This window comes from Pleurodeles waltl, unplaced genomic scaffold (genome assembly GCF_031143425.1).
Source record: "Pleurodeles waltl isolate 20211129_DDA unplaced genomic scaffold, aPleWal1.hap1.20221129 scaffold_73, whole genome shotgun sequence".
Taxonomy (NCBI): Eukaryota; Metazoa; Chordata; class Amphibia; order Caudata; family Salamandridae; genus Pleurodeles; species Pleurodeles waltl.
Window position 1 is genome coordinate 64,088 of NW_027150394.1, and position 21,233 is coordinate 85,320.

General features: G+C 48.2%; 1 protein-coding gene across 2 annotated transcripts in view; it reads right to left on the reverse strand.

The window, feature by feature from the left end:
• The window catches only part of LOC138281246 (uncharacterized), a 76,312-nt gene extending 62,984 nt beyond the window's left edge, over positions 1–13,328 (reverse strand). Inside the window, exons 1-2 of one of the 2 annotated variants that reach the window (XM_069219569.1) lie at positions 13,157–13,328; positions 1,834–2,121 (exon numbers count right to left, since the gene is read on the reverse strand). In XM_069219569.1, coding sequence (XP_069075670.1) covers positions 1,834–2,121; positions 13,157–13,220 — 352 coding nt within the window. In that variant the 5' untranslated portion in view covers positions 13,221–13,328. The remainder of the gene's footprint in view (positions 1–1,833; positions 2,122–13,156) is intronic. The other variant, XM_069219568.1, reaches the window with a different exon arrangement.
• Positions 13,329–21,233: the final 7,905 nt, after the last annotated feature.

Below are 21,233 nucleotides of genomic sequence, written 5' to 3' on the forward strand. Positions count from 1 at the left end.
AAGATGCAAGTGGACCAGACGCCCCAGAACATATGAAGTCCCCATGAAAAATGTCACATCCCACAAACCCAAGGAGTACAGGCACCAGTTCAGTCACTTGAGCAAGTAAATATACAACTTGAATATAATCTCATGAAATGTTGCAGGGATAAACTCGAAGCTGGCGCATCCACCCTGTGAGAGTTACTGATCACTTTAATGTTTGCATTTTTCAGGAGACTTGGTGGTCAGTTTTTAACACCAGGGTGTCCCCGAGGAGAAGGAGATTGCGTTGAGTACCAATGGACTGGGGCCCCGTATATACTTAAACATAGGTACTATGGTGGGGAATATCAGAACCGCAATTCAAATACAAGACTTGACCCCAGAGGAATCTTAAAATAGATATATTCAAAACAAAGGCTTCTGTAGACTCCAGATTTAAAAATCAGCAGAAGAATGCACGAGCACAATGTGAGGCTTACAGCAGGAGACAATGTAGCTTTGATACACACCCTCCTCATGCATTGTGAACTGTGGGTCCCCAGCACCCCAGGAATCATTGTACCTGCCACTGGACATATTTCTACATTCCTCCACATTCCCACTATTGCATCTGGTGCTGGCGTTTGCCCTCCTCAGACTGTAAGGGAGGCGGTATCCAGGGTACGTCAGCCTGAAAAAGGTTAACTAGAAATTAGCACCAGTTGAGCTAATCATCTCCTGGCTGCAATGTCTTGATACAACTATAACTGAATTGCATGAACGAGAGTTTGTCCCTCAAACGATCTTCCCTGACCAGAGGTTCTCCTCGTCCTCCTAAGTATACCACCAATTCCCTTCAACAGATTCTCAACTGACCTCATCCATCAATGAGGGAACGCAATACTAGGTTCCAGAACAACTTCCAGTCAGGGTACCTGGGGTTTATGTACAGACTGCCAGACGTTTACAGAGAAAATAATGAAGTTTATGATACCTGCGTTGATACATGTAGTCTTTGGAGGAACCACTCCCCTTTCTGGGGCAGAGAGTTATTGTTCTATTAGAAAGTTGTGAACTTTATACGCATGTGCGTGAAGAGGATAATCAAAATATCCATTCCAGGAGGTGGGTTACTTAGAGATAAGACATGATATTCAATTCTCTCGCGTCCCCAAGGGAGACATTGGAGATCATGAATTCAGCTGTAAGCTTCTGCTATGGAAATAGATGGCAATTTCGGCCTCTGTGCTAGAAGACTGTTTTAACACTGTAAAGTTGCAGTACACGCAGCTCACTTCCAGCATTTGTAGCTTAACAGTGTGGTATTTTGTTGTTAATACAGACTGCCAAATACCATGCATCAGGCGTTAGACTAACGCATTTCAGTGCAGTGGTCCCCCCTCACCACACTGAAATGCAAAATCACACACTATAGCGCCTCACAGCTGTCAAGCCGGAGTGTCTCTAATGCATGCACCAGCTGTGAAGGCTGTGGCCACTGCTCACCAGCAGGCTTAGGGGTTGGCTCATCTGCTCACGCTTATAGTAACTGTGCTACAATGTAACACAGCTCAACACCGTGGCAGCATAAGAACGTGATGTCAGTCAATGTCAGTGCGCCCAATGGCTACTGTGGAGACAGCGTGCGAGTCTTTCACAGCTGTCAGATTTGTTTTAATAGGCGCGTCGTCCTGCCGCACAAAAAGAGCGGACAGCATTTCAGGTTAATTAGGCTGCTAGGCTGGGTAATGGTGGTCCCTAGGATGCTGCTGCCCTGTAGCACAGGGAGCTGCTCACCGCTCTTGCCCCACTGTGTGTGCAATCAAACTTTGCAGCTATGAATTCCAAAACATCTGGACTCAAACTTACCAAGAACACGAATATAGTGGTAGGACAGATGCTGAAGGTCCTGAGTCTGACAGTACCAGCCTTCATCTTGACGACTGACATTCAGTAACAGGAAAGTTCCATTGTAAGGTTGTATACGTCCCTCATATGCCTTAAAGACATGAGGGCCAGGGTGGTAAAACATCAAATCCTTCCCTACTGCGTTTGTTCTCTGGGCTCCAAGAAACACCCACTCAGAAATTTCCTTAAAGGGTATTTTAGGGAAGAGCACCGACTCACCCACACTTGTGGTGATGTTTTGGTCTAGACCTGCAAGAAAAGAAATAAGTTAATGACTTTGAAGGGTGGAAGTCACTTTTCAACATGCCAGAAACATTGCTGAAAACCGTTAAATGAGCATAATTACTTTGTACACAGAAAGAAGCTTAAAACCAACCTCTAATGGCACCATCTGACCTGGTTCATATTTACAGAAAAGTGCTAAAAGGGTCCTCCTAGAATTCCAGACATTCTAGAGTCACATCTAAAAATCTGTAGGGACTGGTAACAGGTATTGGCAGCTTGCATCAGCCATTCCCACAGAAGAGGGCAATTTGTGTGTCTGGCAGCCCCCTGGTTCTCTGGCACCCAACAACTATTATCACAGTTCATAACTGTAGTAAAGAAGCTATACATTTTATTTGGCTCTGAAAGTGGGGAATGCAGACGCTAAGAGGGAGGTGGTAAATAGTGCAGACAAGCAACAGAAACATGAAGTTAGGCAAACTGGAGGAGAACTATTGGAGAAATAAAAATGTGATGTGGGTGAGTATGTAATACATTCATTTATTCTGCCACCTTGGACATTTGTTTTTCCATTACCCTTTTACAGTACTGGTGCTCGATGAGGGCAAACAAATGACTCCAGGATCCCAGAAAGTAGGTGACGAAGGGAAAGTAGCAGAAGGAGGGGCAGGGGGGAGCAGGGATGAGAAAGAGTCATGCAGAGCAGAGTCTCATAGTCAACTGACATTTTCTTCAAATTGTGCCCAAAATAAATTGGCAACCCCCTGGGGTGGTGATGGGACAGGGGAGTGGTCACTCCCCTTCCCTTTGTCCAGTTTCGCACCAGAGCAGGGGTTGGGGGATCCCTGAACCGGTGTAGACTGGCTTATGCAAGGAGGGCACCATCTGTGCCCATCAAAGCATTTCCAGAGGCTGGGGGAAGGCTACTCCTCCCCAGCCCTTAACACCTATTTCCAAAAGGGAGAGGGTGTAACACCCTCTCTCAGAGGAAAACCTTTGTTCTGCCTCCCTGGGACTGGGCTGCCCAGACCACAGGAGGGCAGAAGCCTGTCTTTGGGTTGTCAGCAGCAGTAGCTGCAGTGAAAACCCCAGAGAGCTGGTTTGGCAGTACCTGGAGTCCATGCCGGAGCCCCAGGATGCATAGGATTGGCACCCTAATACCAGATTTGGCATGGGGGGGGGGGGGGGTACAATTCCATGATCTTAGACATGTTACATGGCCACATTTGGATTTACCATTGTGAAGCTACATATAGGTATTGACCTATATGTAGTGCACGCGTGTAATGGTGTCCCCGCGCTCACAAAGTCCGGGGAAATTGCCCTGAACTATGTGGTGGCACCTTGGCTAGTGCCAGGGTGCCCTCACACTTAGTAACTTTGCACCTAACCTTCACCAAGTGACGGTTAGACATATAGGTGACTTATAAGTTACTTAAGTGCAGTGTAAAATGGCTGTGAAGTAACGCGGACGTTATTTCACACAGGCTGCAGTGGCAGGCCTGTGTAAGAATTGTCTGAGCTCCCTGTGGGTGGCAAAAGAAATGCTGCAGCCCACAGGGATCTCCTGGAACCCCAATACCCTGGGTACCATATACTAGAGCATTATAAGGGTGTTCCAGTGTGCCAATTACAATTGGTGAAAATGGTCACTAGCCTGCAGTGACAATTTTAAAGGCAGAGAGAGCATAAGCACTGACGTTCTGATTAGCAGAGCCTCAGTGACACTGTTAGGCACTACACAGGGAACACACATTCAGGCCACAACTATGAGCACTGGGGTCCTGGCTAGCAGGATCCCAGTGAGACAGGCAAAAGCAAACTGACACAAGTAAAAATGGGGGTAACATGCCAGGCAAGATGGTACTTTCCTACATTGAGGAAGAACAAAGGAGCATTAGCATGCTCTAGGGTGATGAAACATGGGCAAAACCAAGAGTAGATAAATGAAGCATGTGTGAGGGCACTTGGGGCCGAAGCCAAGAGTTGAGATATTCAGGACACCATGCAGAAGGCCTTAAACATGACCTGTTTATGGAAGAGTAACCAGAATAGAGCTATGAAGAGTGAGCAGACCTCCAAGATCCCAATTGAGATTTAAAATCATGTTGATTTAAAATACACGTGGTAGTTGCATTTTGCACAACCCAAAACGGTGAAGGATAAGATGTTTAGGATAAGCCGAGCACGACTGCCTTCATGTAATCCAAAATGGCAAGAAACTGGTCTGTATCACCAATATTCTCCTTTCATCTCCGAGACAAGAATTACTTTTTCTTAAAGTTCAAAAAGGGAGCAAGATGTACCAGCAAATTTGTCGACATGCGGGCAGGAGGCAAGATCATGGTTGGCAAGTAACATTGATATTTTTGGTCCTGTACCAGGAGCACAGGTCTAACCAAAAGACAGTGATTTTTAAACAGACGTCCAGGTCTAAGGACGATTCCCGAGAATCAACACTTCCGTTCTATCTACATCCAACTTGAAAAGGTTACTGGTCATCCAAACTGAGTCCGTAGCAAGACATTCTCGAAGCTTAAGATGAAATTCAGAGTTACTACCAGTTTGGTTATTTTCTATGGGTACTCCGTTCCTCATAGTACGGAGAAGAATTAACCCTGTAAATGGAGCAGGCTCCTTTTATCTGAGGCCACATGACAATTTCTGCCTCAGCAGCCTCTATTCATTAAAAACAGCAATGTTTGTAGATGGACCTACTGGAAGACATGATGCCTTTTCTTTTTTTTGCCAAAAGAAGTTAAACCTACAATCTTTGTTGAGTCTCACCATGAAAGATGCGGGAAAATTTATTTGCTCCCACACTGAATAGCCAATAGAGCAAGCTGCATGTTGGCTTGAAAGTGGAAACAAATCATGGCCATGTGGTCACTGCCTAGAAACCCATGAACATAATTTGATAAAGGCTTAAAGCCCACACCGACATGAACTCCAACTATCCCTATCTGGAAACTTCTTATTGTATCAGAGTTAGCTCACAATGTAAAACCACTTTATGGTGCATTTGTTTGAGTTCACAATGCAATAACTGTTCCTATTGTCTAGGTTGACAGCATAAAACCTCTTCCTGTTTATTTATCAGAGTTCTCACAATAAGAAACCCTTCTTACTGTATTTGAAAAATCCAGAGTAGGATGTTCTAGGGCAGTTGATATTTACTAGGCCTCAGTTATGTCAACAGGGGTAGGAGGGTTCATGTCCGGTGTCCTGGGCTCACCGTACCCCAGTTCCTGAAACTGGTGATCAGGATCCCCTTTTAATACCTGCCTCTAAGGTATCGAGAAAGAGCAAGCAGGGGCTTAGCCAAGATGGTGCACAAGTGAGTTACATTTTAGAGTGCTCCGTCTGAATCAACCTTAATTCATCAACCCGACAATAAACACCTTCTACCTAGAGACGTTGCTGTGTGGACACCCCTTCACTACCACATTCACTGCAAAGGCCTGAGTGACAGACCACAGCGAAGCCCAGAAAGCAGAGGCCTGAGTCTAAGTATATTGCTTGCATCCAAATCACCTACTGCACAAACAGTTGGTGCTCCATAACAGAGGGTGCAATACAACATTAGGCTGTAGACACTGGCAAAAGGGCTATGGGACCACAACTAAGTGTCAGGTTGGGCTCACTTACAGAATGATGGGAGCTCCGTATGAATCTCAAATTGGCCAAGGCCAACTGGACACAACATCTGAGTAACAATAAGTGGATTTCTAGGAATGGTAGACTGAAGGTTAAAGAGTTGAATTATTTGCATCAGACCTACCTGATCCCTAAACTGATTATGTATGCATAATTTGGGATATGAGGCTGGAAAAGAATCAGGTAAGGAGGAAGTATTCCTGATAATCAGCTACTCATGGTACTTATAGCCAGCTGGATGGAACACTGGCTATAGTGAATGTAAGGGTGGACATTCAAATAGCCACATATTTGGGCATGTTTTTATCTGATCACTCCCTGCTGGAGTGGAGTGGTGCGAGGATTCAGGATGGGCAGAGATATTGGAGATTGCACATGGACTTCCTACTGGATACACTGTTCATCCAGATTATAGGTGTAAAGATCACAGAATACTTGGAGGGTAAACTGGGGCTCGACAAGCAGGAGGGGCACTGACTGTGGAGCCCTAAAGCACTCATTTGGGGAAGGAAAGAGCTAATGTCTAGGTATGGTGTGCAGTGTAAGACGACTGCTACAGAGTGAGCTTGGGGACCTGCAAAATAAGTTGAAGGAGGCCCAAAGAGGGGATGTGGAGGGACCAGACGAGGGGGTCTCAGTGACTGCTATCAGGAAGCACCTTGGAGACACTTGGGACAGGCTGGAAAAAAAATCACCCCTCAGGAATATAGACAAAAGGTTACATCAGGAAGGGGATAGACCCAGTAGGCTGCTTGCTTGGTTGTTCGGTGTGAGACTGATAGAACTCTACTAATGGTGCTTCACCAGTGAGATCAGACTATGCCCACCTCCTAATGGACTACTAATGCACCATAGGGGAGCACCTACACAGCCAATAATGGCGGAGGGGGCTACTGATGCTATGTTGGTGGCTAGATATCTGAGACATGTGGGCCTACCCATGTTGTCATCCATGTTACGTCATGAACTGGAAAAGGATATCTCCCTGGAAGAGGTCAAGGAAGTGATTGGTAAATTGAATAGGGGGGGGGGGAACCCCAGGGTGATTCCGGAGGCGTGGGAGAGCAGAATGCTGCCACCTTCCCCACCCCTTAACGGAAAAGGTGGTATGTATGGTCCCAAATCCAGAGGGATAAGTGACACACCCATCCTACAGGCCTCTGACCAAGCCTAATGTAGACACAAAGATACTGTGGCGGAGTGATAAACGGGGTGGTGGGATGCTAGTGCATAAAGATCACAGTGGTTATATGCCTCGGAAAAAGCACAGTACTTAATCTGCGAAGACCCGCACATGTGATACGGGCCGTAAAGTGACAGGGACTTGGCACTTCTTTCAGCAGACATCACTCAAGCGTTTGATACAGTGAAGTGACACTATTTGATGCATGTACTCCGGAAGATGGGATTTGGCCCCCTTTTCTGCCTCTGGGTGAGGATACTATATATGGCACCCAGCGCTAGAGTGAGGAGTGGGGGAATGGTGTCTGATGAATGGAGTGTGCAGAGGGGCACAATTGCAGGGTTGCCTGCTCTTGCAGTTTCTTTCCGCCGTGGCAATGGAGCCACTGGCGGCAAAGTTTCCAATTGACATGGGGGACTTCAGTATCACAATAGGGGACATTACACATCTGGTACATGCTAAACTTGTGAACACATCACAGGAAATCTGGACAGAATTACCAAAAATGCCCCGACAGAGGGAAATCCAGAACTTAGCGTGGAAAGCGGGGGTTGATGAGGCACATGGTGATGCATATTTATAAGACACTTGGGACAGACAGCCTGGTTCGACTATGGGGAGAAGGAACTAGCGACACCCCTGACTGATCCGGAATGGGATGAGACCTGCAAACTGCTGAAGACTGTATTGTGCAATGCTAGATTTAAATTGTCCTGCTTAATTTATGTGCACAGCACATACTTAACACCAGTCAAACTTAGTAGGATCTATGCGGGAAGCTTGTTCCAGATGATGAAGGGGTGGAGAGCGGGGGAACCTCTTTCATGTCTATGGCAGGTGAGCTACCTTGGACCCAAACTTGAACCCCGTAGGTGGTTTACTTACCTGCAAAAACTAACAAACACTTACCTCCCTCAGGAACTGTTGAAAATTGCACTGGGTCTAGTTTTAAAATAGCTATATGTCATTTATGTGAAAACTGTATATGCTATTTTGCTAATTCAAAGTTCCTAAAGTACCTACCTGAAATACCTTTCATTTGAAGTATTACTTATAAATCTTGAACCTGTGGTTCTTAAAATAAACTAAGAAAATATATTTTTCAATACAAAAACCTATTGGCCTGAAATTGTCTGAGTGTGTGTTCCTCATTTATTGCCTGTGTGTACAACAAATGCTTAACACTACCCTCTGATAAGCCTACTGCTCAACCACACTACCACAAAATAGAGCATTAGAATTATCTCGTTTTGCCACTATCTTACCTCTAAGGGGAACCCTTGGACTCTGCATGCTATTTCTTACTTTGAAATAGTACATACAGAGCCATCTTCCTACAACCTGCCATGCCCATCATCTGCTTGTCACTGCCCTGCAACATTGGCGTTCGCCACAACTGCCTTCACACGAGGAATGACTCCCGGAAATATGTGAGACCACGTCATATGAAAAGGTCATTTACAATTTAATTAACAACAATTTTTTTTCCCTTCTCTTGTGGTCTCACTTTCTGCAGGATGCCTGCCCCAATTCACCATGACTATTGATTCTATGTAGATATTAGCACTGCACCCTTCCCCTCCCTCTTCTAACCCCCCCCCACCCTCCAACAGCATTTCTTTAGTTTGCTTCACCTGAATATTATGTTGTACTGTCAAACAAAATAAATTGCAGCAGAGCTTTACAAATAGTTAGTGTTCTGATCTGAAGCATTGTGCTCAGGAACATTTAATAAAAACTGGGTTGTTTAACTGTTTGAATCATATACAAAGAGCAAGACTGGCACCAAAAAGCCAAAGAAGACCCTCCTTCACACGATCCACTGTTTTCCAGATCTCCGCCATCTTCTTCAACCCCCCCTTCTAGATGAAGAACACTCGACTTGAATGCCACCTCAGTCTGAGACACGTCAGAAGAGGCAAGGAGTGAAAGGAAGATTCCTGAAAGCCTTAGAGTAATGGATGAAGAAGATGACAATGACAAGTGTGACAACGAGCCAGTCATTATGGATCTTAGCCCAGCCCTAATTGAGTCAAACATTACCCCATCTTCTCAACCTACTCCGCAGGATGTGGCACAGGTACCATCAGCTTCCATATTTACAAGGCCCCGGTTGCGACCTACATCCACAGCCATCTCAGTAGAAGAAGGTACTGCAGAGGCAAACATCAAAATACCCACCTACGGCTTGTGAAAATGAGCCAAACATTGCGATATGCTCCATTTGCCGAGCAAGTGTTAGTCAGAGTAAGCTTGGTACAAACTATGGAACCAGAGGCCAAACAACCCTTTTGGAAAACACCCAATCTGCTGGGAGGCGCACCTTAGCGGCCAAAAGGAAAAGCCTACAAGTAGTGTTAGTGAAGGTGTTGAAAGCAGACAATCTGATCTGATCAATGTGGAAGGTGAAAGTGAAGAAGAGGGTGACATTTTTGTTACACGAATCGGCCCTGCCCCCAGCAGCGCAATAGTACAGCTACCCACATCCGCAATGGCACAGGAAGACTCAGTCAGGTCAAAACACCAAGGCAAGAACTTACAGTGGCTGCCCTTCTGAGACACACATTGAGCCTGCCACCACCTTGTGCTTTGAAGTCACCTGCATCAGTGGCACTAGTAAAGAAAAAAAAAATCCAGGCTACTAGTACTGCCAGGTTTAGTTAGGAGGGGCAGTACGAATGCGGCTAAATTCAGCACGACTAAAGTTCAGTCCTTTAGTGCAGCCTATCTAGATGATATTGCTGTCTTTAGCTCCACCTGGCAAGATCACCTGATCCACCTGGGGAAGGTTCTGCAGGCCTTGCAATCAGCAGGCCTCTCTATTAAAAGCATCTAACTGCCAAATAGGGCAAGGCACAAAAAAGTTGGGGGGGGGGGGGGGAAATCTGACTACAGTATGTTTCCAAGCTAGTGGGACTGGCCTGGAGGTGATGGAGAGACTGAAGAGAGCCTAAAGTGTAGGACAGATTTCAAAAGAGGCTTGACAAAGATTTGGGGTGGCGTGTGGTCCAGGGGAGTGACTGAACAAAACAAAGAAGGGGGCGGGAAGACTTCTTTCGAGGGAGTGAACGAAAGGCCAAGTAATAGTTTTGGCTCTACTTAATTCAAATCAACCAGGTCAACTCACTTACCTCCAGCAGCAATTTTCCATACCCCAAAATAACTTGTTCACAGTGTTATTACTGGGCCTATGATCTCAAAATGGGTTGTGCGTGTCATTTGTCTTTACCATCCTCTCTAACATCACAGGCATCACCAAGTAGGCGCTCTGCTAAAAGAAGGAAACAAAAAGCATGGATGGGAGCCAGGCAGCAAGCATCTGACTAGGGCAATATTTTTCAAGGCCTTCTCTGCCCCCCCTTGGGGCAGATCGGCCTATTGTTAGGCCGATCTGGCCCCAGGGGACGCAGGAACCACAAGGCGACAGGGATTTTTTTTTTGCGCCAATTTCATACAAGGGTCGCTCCCCAGGAGGTGGGGGCAAAGTTATTTTAGCCCATTTCTGCCCCCCCCCCCCCCCACGGGCAGATCGGCCTATTGGTATTAGGCGGATCTGCCCCCAGGGGGTGCAGAAACCTCTAGGCGCCAGGGATTGGTATGTGTGTAATTTCTTTACGGGGCAGCCCCTTTGGTAGGGGTCGCTCCCCATTGGGGCACATTACTGTTGGCCAAATAGATTGGCCTATTTTTGGAAGGCCCATCTGCCCCCAAGGGGGACGGGGGCAGAAAGCCCACCAGAGACCAGGGAAGTTGTTTTTTTTCAAAATAAGAGGGTGGGGGTATACCCCCACCCCCAAATAAATGGGGCCGAAGTTGTTCTGTCCACCAGTGGGCAGATGGGGCAATTACCCCTGATCCAGATGCCAGGGACGTTTAAAAAAAAAAAAAAAGTATATATCTTTATCTCTAGGCTGGAAACCACACATTGTTCCCACTTTTTTGTGATGGAACCTTCAGGAATCCACAAAATTCCTACCACCCAGCATAGTCTCATTTATACGGATAACATTTCTGCTGCATTTGTCAGCCTAAAAATGTTTTTTTTCAAACTGCCTTTTTAGACCCCCTGTGGTTCCGCCTCAATATTGACATGTTTTTGGCTCTTCCCTTTCACAAGCACTTGGCTCAGCTACACAAATGAGGTATCATTTTTACCTGAGACTGAGGGGGAACCTTGGGTGGTATGAAATTTGTCCCAGTGCGGTGATCCCACACAGAAATGTGTGAAAAATGCGAAATGTGAGGTTTGCTGAGGATTCTGGTTAAGAAAACATTGGGGGAATCCACGGAAGTCACACCTCCCTGGACTCCCTCAGGTGTCTAGTTTTCAGAAATGTCTGGGTTTGGTAGGTTTCCCTAGATGGCTACTGAGCCCAGAACAAAATATGTAGGTGCCCCCCCAGACAAAAACAGGTCATTTTGTATTTGATAATTTTGATGTGTCCAGATAGTGTTTTCGGGCATTTCCTTTCGCTGGCAGTAGGCCTACCCACAAAAGTGGGGTACCATTTTTATCAGGAGACTTGGGGGGGGGGGGGGGGGGGGGTGTCTCTAATTTTGAGGTTTGCAGAGGATTCTGGGTAACAGAACCTGGCCAGAGCCCCACAAGTTTTTTCACAAAGAAAACAGCTGTTTTCTTTGTGAAAAAGAGGTGTGTCACGTGTTTTGGGGCATTGCCTGTTGCAGGCGCTAGACCTAACCACGCCAGTGAGGTACCATTTTTAATCGAGAGACTGGGGGGAAACACAGAAATACATATGTTTTCTTTATACCTATTGTTCACTTTTTATATTTCGTCAAATGAATTGCGGTATGCCCGGTTTAGAATGAAAACCCTTTGCAAGGTGCAGCTCATTTATTGGCTCCGGGTACCTAAGGTTCTTGATGAACCTATAAGCCCTATATTCGCTGCAACCAGAAGAGTCAGCTGGCATAACAGTATATTGCTTTCAGAAATCTGACAGCAGAGGAAAAAGTTAGAGTAAAACGTGGAGAAAAATGGCTAGGTTTTTTTCACCTCAATTTCAATTTTCTTTAATTTCAGCTGTTATTTTCTGTAGGAAACACTTGTAGGATCTACACAAATGATCTGTTGCTGAATTCTGAATTTTGTTACTAACTGGAAGGAGGCTGAAAGCACAAAAAAAAAAAAATAATAATAATATGGGATGCCTCAGTAAAATGTCAAAATTGTGTTGAAAAATGGGGTTCTCTGATTTAAGTCTGCCTGTTCCAGAAAGCTGGGAAGATGGTGATTTAACCACCACAAAACCTTGGTTGATGCCATGCTCAGGAAAAGAAAAAAAGAAGAAAAAAAAAAAAAAAAAAACCCACACACCACAAGCCTTCTTCTGCAGCCCTCAAGCCCCCCCCCCCCCCCCCCCCCCCATTTTACATTTTTGCTGTAGTTTGGCTAATTTCTGGGTCTCCTTCAGGGGAACCCAGAAAGTCTGGGTAGCTCTAGAATCCATAGGATGTTGAAAGAAAGAAAAAAAAAAAAAAGAAAAAAAAGAAAAGTGGGGAAGCTAATTTGGCGTGGGTAGCTTATGTGGAGAAAAAGTTATAAGGGCCTACGTCGAACTGCCCCAAACAGCCAAAAAAAGGCTCAGCACTGGAAGGGGGGGGGGGAGCCTGGCAACGAAAGGGCTCATGGGAATTGTAGTTTTGTCTCAAGAGCCATAGGAGTGCATACTCGGAGGCGTGGCTCAGAAAGACTATAACTCCCAGCACTCCTTTCCGCCCCAAGTGAGGCGGAACCTCAGACAGCCAATAAGAACGCAAGGCAACGCGCACAACTTCCGCCCAAGAATGTTTTCACCCGGCGGCTTCACGTGGAAGCCGCAGGAGTGTCAAACCGACCCGCGAAACAATCAATACAATTACAGCAGAAATAGCGACGCTAAATCAGACTCTAATAACATCCGCGCTCCCGATTACTCCTCCTACTCCCCGGCCAGTCTGTACCAAGTATTCCAAAGCGGGTCGTGACCCCGGACCGGGATTTTAAAGCCAAAAGCGGGATGTTTGACGGAGGCGGGCGGAGCGGGCGTGTATGCCGAGCGAGCCGCGCGGACGGAGGAGGCGGCGAGAAGAGGAAGACGCGCGCTGTTTGAAGCCGGTGGGGCTCCTCGGCAGCCGGAGAGCAGCCCCGTTCAATGCCGGGCGGGAGCTTCTGCGGCGCGAAGAGCCGCCCTACCCGACCGCCCGCCGCGCACTCACCGAAGCCGCGGAGCCCGGCGAAGCCCAGGAGCAGCCCGAGCTGCGCGGCGGCTCCCGGGGCCATGGCGAGGGTCACAGAGCCTGCGGGGGAGCGGCGTCCGCTGCAGAAGCGCCTTCCGTGGGGGAGCCTGGGACACCCCGCGCGCTCCTCCCGGCAACCTGCGTCCCGGCCCCGTCCCGCGGCCTTAGAATGGACAGACGCCCCGCCCTCCGTTCGGCCCCGCCCCCCGCTCGGCCCATGCCCCGCCCCCCGCTCGGCCCATGCCCCGCCCCCTGCTCGGCCCCGCCCCGAGACAACATAGGTGGAATCCGAGGCAGAAGAGCCAATGTCCAGGCCGCGCCCTCCCGCAACCTGCGTCCAACCCACGGCCTTGGAATGCACATCTGGGCGGGGCATTGCTTCTCCGCCCACCAATCACGTGAGGCGAGGGTGAACGGTGTGCATGTTCAGTGATGTTAAGTGATGGTAACAAAGACACCTTTTTCCTCTGAATGAACTCGTGACCTGCATCCAGAATGAACTGTGTAACCTGCCTCCAGTCAAAGTACACTCTGAGGGAAGCTGGCTCTCGCTGTCCTTGAGAAAGACAGTGAGGCACATAGTCTGCTCAGAGGGGATCCCCAGAGGCCTGTCACAGGCTAAAGTACTAAATACCAATGCTCTCTTTTATGGTAGTACGGTGGAATGGTAAGACTTATCAGACGGTAGTTGTAAGTGGCTGGCCTAGTTGTAAAGTTTTTGTAGTTTGTAAAGTCTACACCTTATACCAGGTCCAGTTGTCTCTTATTAGTGAAACTAGTCAGTGTCTAGAAGCCAGGCTGTCTAATGGGCGTGTGAATGTGCAGCCAAGGCCTAACTAGGACACATGCAAAGCTCATGCAATACCACTGTAGTCACACAGTACTCTCACACATGAAAGAAAATATTCAGCGTTACAAAAATAAAGGTACCTTATTTCGGTGACACAAATGCCAAAAATACTTTAGAGACTAAACTCCCTTCGGAGGTAAGTAATGTGGAAACAGAGATTTTCCAATTTATAATCGACGGCTAGAAGTGCATTAACATGATGAATTAACAAGAGTTTATAATGTTAACAAGGTGTTTTTACTAAAAAGGCAAAATGGTTGACTTTGTGGTTGGTCACCATAATCCATTAACGTTATTTATATGCTTAAGTTAGCATCAGTCAAAATGCTTCATGATTCTTTAAAAGCAAGTATTTTAGCACTGCTTAGATAACAGGGTTTATCAGTTTATAGATGTAGGAAAGTACCATCTTGCCTGGCATGTTACCCCCATGGATAACACTGGAACACCCCTATCATACCTAGCTACCCAGGGTATTGGGGTTCCAGGAGATCTCCATGGGCTGCAGCATTTCCTTTGCCACCCATAGGGAGCTCAAACAATTCTTACACAGGCCTCCCACTGCAGCCTGAGTGAAATAACATCCACATTATTTCACAGCCATTTACCACTGCACTTAAGTAACTTATAACTCACCTATATGTCTAACCTTTACCTGGTAAAGTTACTTAGTGTGTGGGCACCCTGGCACCAGCCAAGCTGCCCCCACATTGGTCAGGGCAATTTCCCCGGACTTTGTGAGTGCGGGGACACCATTACACGCGCGCACTGTACATAGGTCACTACCTATGTACAGCGTCACAATGGTAACTCCGAACATGGCCATGTAACATGTCTAAGATCATGGAATTGTCACCCCAATGCCATTCTGGCATTGGGGGGGACAATTCCATGATCCCCAGGGTCTCTAGCATAGTACCCGGGTACTGCCAAACTGCCTTTCCAGGGAGGGCAGGGTCCCAGTGACACATAGACTAAAACAACATATATACAGTGAAATATAGGGGTAACATGCCAGGCAAGATGGTACTTTCCTACAGGTCCTCTTCAGATAATGAATGCAAGAGCTCACCAGAGTTCCTCTGCACTTCTCTCTTCGACTTCTGCCAAGGATCGACCGCTGACTGCTCCAGGTCGCCTGCAAAACCACAATAAAGTAGCAAGAAGACTAACAGCAACATTGTAGCGCCTAATCCTGCCGACTTTCTAAACTGTTTCCTGGTGGTGCATGCTCTGAGGGCTGTCTGCCTTCACCCTGCACTGGAAGCCAAGAAGAAATCTCCCGTGGGTCGACAGAATCTTCCCCTGCTAACGCAGGCATCAAACTTCTGCATCACCTGTCCTCTGGGTCCCCTCCCATCTTGACGAGCATGGTCCCTGGAACACAGGAGCTGGATTCAAGTGACCCCGACAGTCCAGTGGTCCTTCTGTCCAAATTTGGTAAGTCCTTGCCTCCCCACGCCAGACAGTAATCCTGTGTACTGCGTGAACTGCAGCTGCTAGGGCTTCTGTGCACTTTTGCAAGACTTCCTTCGTGCTCAGCACAGGTCCACAGCATTCCGTCCTGCATTGCCCAACTCGCTGAGTTGACCTCCAACTTTGTGGGACCCTCTTTTGTTGTGCTGAGATGACCGCCGTACTCAGATTCCTTGAACGCCTATTCAGGTACTTCTGCAGGTGCTGCCTGCTTCTGCGTGGGCTCTATTTGTTGCTGAGCGCCCCTCTGTCTCCTCCTCCAAGGGGCCACCTCCTGGTCCTTCCTGGGCTCTGGAAGCACCCAAAACCTTTAACCGCGACTCTTGCAGCTAGCAAGGCTTGTTTGCAGTCTTTCTGTGTGGAAACAACTCTGCATCCTCTGGCACGCTGTGAGACATCTTCTGACCACAAGAGAAGTTCCTGGCACCTTCCGTTGTTGCAAAATCTTCGGCTTCTTCCACCCGGAGGCAGCCCTTTCGCACCTTCATCTGGGGTTTAGTGGGCTCCTGCCCCCCGGACACTTTACTGGTCCTCAGGTCCTGAAATCCGTCTTCAGTGCTTTGCAGTTAGTTGTTGTCTTTGCAGAATCCCTTATCTCGACTTTACTCTCTTTCTGGGGTAGTAGGTGTAGGAGGCTGGCCTGGCTTGTAGTGGGTACCAAGGGGTACTTACACTCTGTACCAGGCCCAGTTATCCCTTATTAGTGTAGAAGAGGTGTTTCTAGCAGCTTAGGCTGATAGAAGGTAGCTATAGCAGAGCAGCTTAGGCTGAACTAGGAGACATGCAAAGCTCCTACTATACCACTGGTTTCATATGCACAATATCATAAGAAAACACAATACACAGATATGCTAAAAATAACGGTACTTTATTTTTATGACAATATGCCAAAAGTATCTCAGTGAGTACCCTCAGTATGAGGATGCCAAATATACACAAGATATATGTACACAATACCAAAAATATGCAGTAATAGCAAAAGGAAGTAATGCAAGCAGTGTAAAGTTACAATAGATTGCAATAGGAGCACACAGGTATAGGGGAAACATAAACCATATACTCCAAAAGTGGAATGCGAACCACAAATGGACCCCAAACCTATGTGAGCTTGTAGAGGGTCGCTGGGACTGTAAGAAAACAGTGAGGGTTAGAAAAATAGCCCACCCCAAGACCCTGAAAGGTAGGTGTAAAGTGCACCTACAACCCCCAGAGAGCACAGAAGTCGTGATAGGGGGATTCTGCAAGGAAGACCAACACCAGCAATGCAACAACAGTGGATTTCCGGACTTTAGTACCTGTAGGACAAGGGGACCAAGTCCAAGAGTCGCGACAGTGTCGAGAGTGGGCAGGAGCCCAGGAAATGCCAGCTGAGGGTGCAAGGAAGCTGCCACCGGATGGAAGAAGCTTTGTGTTCTGCAAGGACGAAGAGGACTAGGAACTTCCCCTTTGGAGGATGGATGTCACACGTCGTGAAGAAGCTTGCAGAGGTGTTCCCACTCAGAAAGACCGCAAACAAGCCTTGCTAGCTGCAAGGGTCGCGGTTAAGTTTTTTGGATGCTGCTGTGGCCCAGGAGGGACCAGGATGTCGCCACTTGGATGAGGAGACACAGGGGTGCCCAACAAGTCAGGGAGCCCTCACAGAAGCAGGCAGCACCAGCAGAAGTACCAGAACAGGCACTTAGAAGAGGAGTGAACCGGAGTCCACCCAAAGTCACAAAAGGGAGTCCCACGACGCCGGAGGACAACTCAGAAGGTTGTGCACTGCAGGTTAGAGTGTCGGGGAGCCAGGCTTGGCTGTGCACGAAGGAAATCCTGGAAGAGTGCACAGGAGCCAGGGCAGCTGCAAATCACGCGGTACCCAGCAATGCAGTATAGCGTGGGGAGGCAAGGACTTACCTCCACCAAACTTGGACTGAAGAGTCACTGGACTGTGGGAGTCACTTGGACAGAGTGGCTGAGTTCCAGGGACCACGCTCGTCGTGCCGAGAGGGGACCAGTGATGCAGTCTTTTGTTGCCTGCGGTTGCAGGGGGAAGATTACGTCGACCCACTGGAGATTTCTTCAGAGCTCCTGGTGCAAGAAGGAGGCAGGCTACCCCCAGATAAGGCACCACCAGGAAACAGGCGAGAAAGCCAGCAGGATGAAGCGATACACGGTTGCAGTAGTCGTCTTTGCTACTTTGTTGCAGTTTTGCAGGCGTCCTGAGCAGTCAGCGGGCGATCCTTTGGCAGAAGGTGAAGAGGGAGATGCAGAGGAACTCTGATGAGCTCTTGCATTCGGTATCTGAAGAATTCCCCAAAGCAGAGACCCTAAATAGCCAGAAAAGGAGGTTTGGCTACCTTGGAAGGAGGATAGGCTAGTAAGAAAGGTAAGAGTCTATCAGAAGGAGTCTCTGACATCACCTGATGGCACTGGCCACTCAGAGCAGTCCAGTGTGCCAGCAACACCTCTGTTTCCAAAATGGCAGAGGTCTGGAGCACACTGGAGGAGCTCTGGGCACCTCCCCTGGGAGGTGCAGGTCAGGGGAGTGGTCACTCCCCTTTCCTTTGTCCAGTTTCGCGCCAGAGCAGGGCCGGGGGATCCCTGAACCGGTGAGACTGGCTTATGCAGAGATGGGCAGCATCTGTGCCCATCAAAGCATTTCCAGAGGCTGGGGGAGGCTACTCCTCCCAGCCTTCACACCTATTTCCAAAGAGAGAGGGTGTAACACCCTCTCTCAGAGAGAGCTCAGGGAGCTCAGACAATTCTTACACAGGACTGCCACTGCAGCCTGAGTGAAATAACATCCATGTTATTTCAAAGCCATTTTACACTGCACATAAGTAACTTATAAGTCACCTATATGTCTAACCCTCACTTCGTGAAGGTTAGGTGCAAAGTTACTTAGTGTGTGGGCACCCTGGCACTAGCCAAGGTGCCCCGACATTGTTCAGGGCAAATTCCCCAGACTTTGTGAGTGCGGGGACACCATTACACGCGTGCACTACATATAGGTCAATACCTATATGTAGCGTCACAATGGTAACTCCGAAAATGGCCATGTAACATGTCTAGGATCATAGAATTGTCACCACAATACCTTTCTGGTATTGGGGGTTCAATTCCATGCATCCCCGGGTTTCCAGCACAGAGCCCGGGTACTACCAAACTAACATTCCAGGGTCTCCACTGCAGCTTCTGCTGCTGCCAACCCCTCAGACAGGTTTCTGCCCCCCTGGGGCCTGGGCAGCCTGGTCCCAGGAAGGCAGAACAAAGGATTTCCTCTGAGAGAGGGTGTCACACCCTCTCCCTTTGGAAATAGGTGTGAAGGTTTGGGGAAGAGTAGCCTCCCCCAGCCTCTGGAAGTGCTTTGATGGGCACAGATGGTGCCCTCTCTGCATAACCAGTCTACACCGGTTCAGGGATTCCCTAGCCCTGCTCTGGCGTGAAACTGGACAAAGGAAAGGGGAGTGACCACTCCCCTGACCAGCACCTCCCAGGGGAGGTGCCCAGAGCTCCTCCAGTGTGTCCCAGACCTCTGCCATCTTGGATGCAGAGGTGTGAGGGCACAATGGACAGCTCTGAGTGGCCAGTGCCAGCAGAGGACGACAGAGACCCCTCCTAATAGGTGGTTACCTTTCTCAGTAGCCAATCCTTTTATGTGGGCTATTTAGGATCTCTCCTGTGGGTATCTCACGAGATAACGAATGCAAGAGCTCACCAGAGTTCCTCTGCACTTCCCTCTTCGACTTCTGCCAAGGATCGACCGCTGACTCCTCCAGGACGCCTGCATAACCGCAACAAAGTAGCAAGAAGACTACCAGCAACATTGTAGCGCCTCATCCTGCTGGCTTTCTCGAATGTTTCCTGGTGGTGCATGCTCTGAGGGCTGTCTGCATTCACCCTGCACTGTAAGCCAAGAAGAAATCTCCTGTGGCACCAAACCTCTGCATCACCGGTCCTCTGGGTCCCCTTTCATCCTGACAAGCCTGGTCCCTGGAACACAGGAGGTGGGTCCAAGTTCCTTTGACAGTCCAATGGCCCCTCGGTCCAAATTTGGTGGAGGTAAGTCCTTGCCTCCCCACGCCAGACAGTAATCCTGTGTACTGTGTGAACTGCAGCTGCTCGGGCTTCTGTGCACTTTTGCAAGACTTCCTTTGTGCACAGCCTAGCCCTGGCCCCCAGCACTCCGTCCTGCATTGCCCAACTCGCTGAGTTGGACTCCGACGTCGTGGGACCCTCCTTTGTGACTCTGAGTCGACTGTTGTCTTCAGATCTTCTAAGTGCCTGTTCAGGTGCTTCTGCGGGTGCTGCCTTCTTCTGCGTGGGCTCTCCGTGTTGCTGAGCGCTCCCTCTGTCTCCTCCTCCAAGGAGCGATCTCCTGGTCCTTCCTGGGCCCTAGCAGCACCGAAAATCCTCAACCGCGACTCTTGCAGCTGGCAAGGCTTGTTTGGGGTCTTTCTGCATGGAAACAACTCTGCATCCTCCAGCACACTGTGGGACATCTTCTGACCAAAGGAGAAGTTCCTGCCACCTTCCGTTGTTGCAGAATCTTTGGCTTCTTCTACCAGGAGGCAGCCCTTTTGCACCTTCATCCGGGGTTTAGTGGGCTCCTGCCCCCCCCAGACACTTGGATGACTCTTGGACTTGATCCCCTTCCTTTACAGGTCCTCAGGTCCAGGAATCCGTCTTCAGTGTTTTGCAGTCAGTTGTTGTCCTTGCAGAATCCCCTATCTCGCCTTTACTGTCTTTCTGGGGTAGTAAGGTAACTTTACTCCTACTTTTCAGGGTCTTGGGGTGGGGATATCTTGGACACCCTTACTGTTTTCTTACACTCCCAGCAACCCTCTACACACGACACTAGGCTTGGGGTCCATTCGTGGTTCGCATTCCACTTTTGGAGTATATGGTTTGTGTTGCCCCTAGGCCTATTTCTCCCTATTGCATTCTATTGTGTTCTACATTGTTTGCACTACTTTTCTAACTGTTACTTACCTCATTTTGGTTTGTGTGCATATAATTTGTGTATATTACTTACCTCCTAAGGGAGTATATCCTCTGAGATACTTTTGGCATATTGTCACTAAAATAAAGTACCTTTATTTTTAGTAACTCTGAGTATTGTGTATCCTTATGATGTAGTGCTATATGATATAAGTGCTATAGTAGGAGCTTTGCATGTCTCCTAGTTTAGCCTAAGATGCTCTGCTATAGCGACCTCTATCAGCCTAATCTGCTAGAACACCTCTATTCTACTAATAAGGGATAACTGGACCTGGCACAAGGTGTAAGTACCACAAGGTACCCACTAAAAGCCAGGCCAGCCTCCTACAAGACCCCACCTCTGATCCCAGGAAAGCAGGAGTAAATCACAGTAAGTTTCCTGAAACACACATGTCGTTGTGATAGAAGATTATGCAAGAACCAGAAGAGACTGCAAGACACCAACAATGGATTCCTGGACCTGAAGACTTGTGGAAGAAGGGGACCAAGTCCAAGAAGCAGTGAAGAGTCCAGGGAGAACAGGAGCCCCTGGTAACCCGGATGAAGCTGCAAAAGAAGAACTTCAGGTAAAAAAGAACAGTCAGTATTGCACCGAAGAACACAGATGCGGATTCCTGGTTGGTGCAGATGATGTCCCACACCAGATGGATGATTGCAGTCTGCTTTCTTTTGCAGGATTCCGCCAACAAGCCTTGGCACACGCAAAGCTCACAGTTAGCGGAAAATGGTGCTTCCGGGACCAGGAGA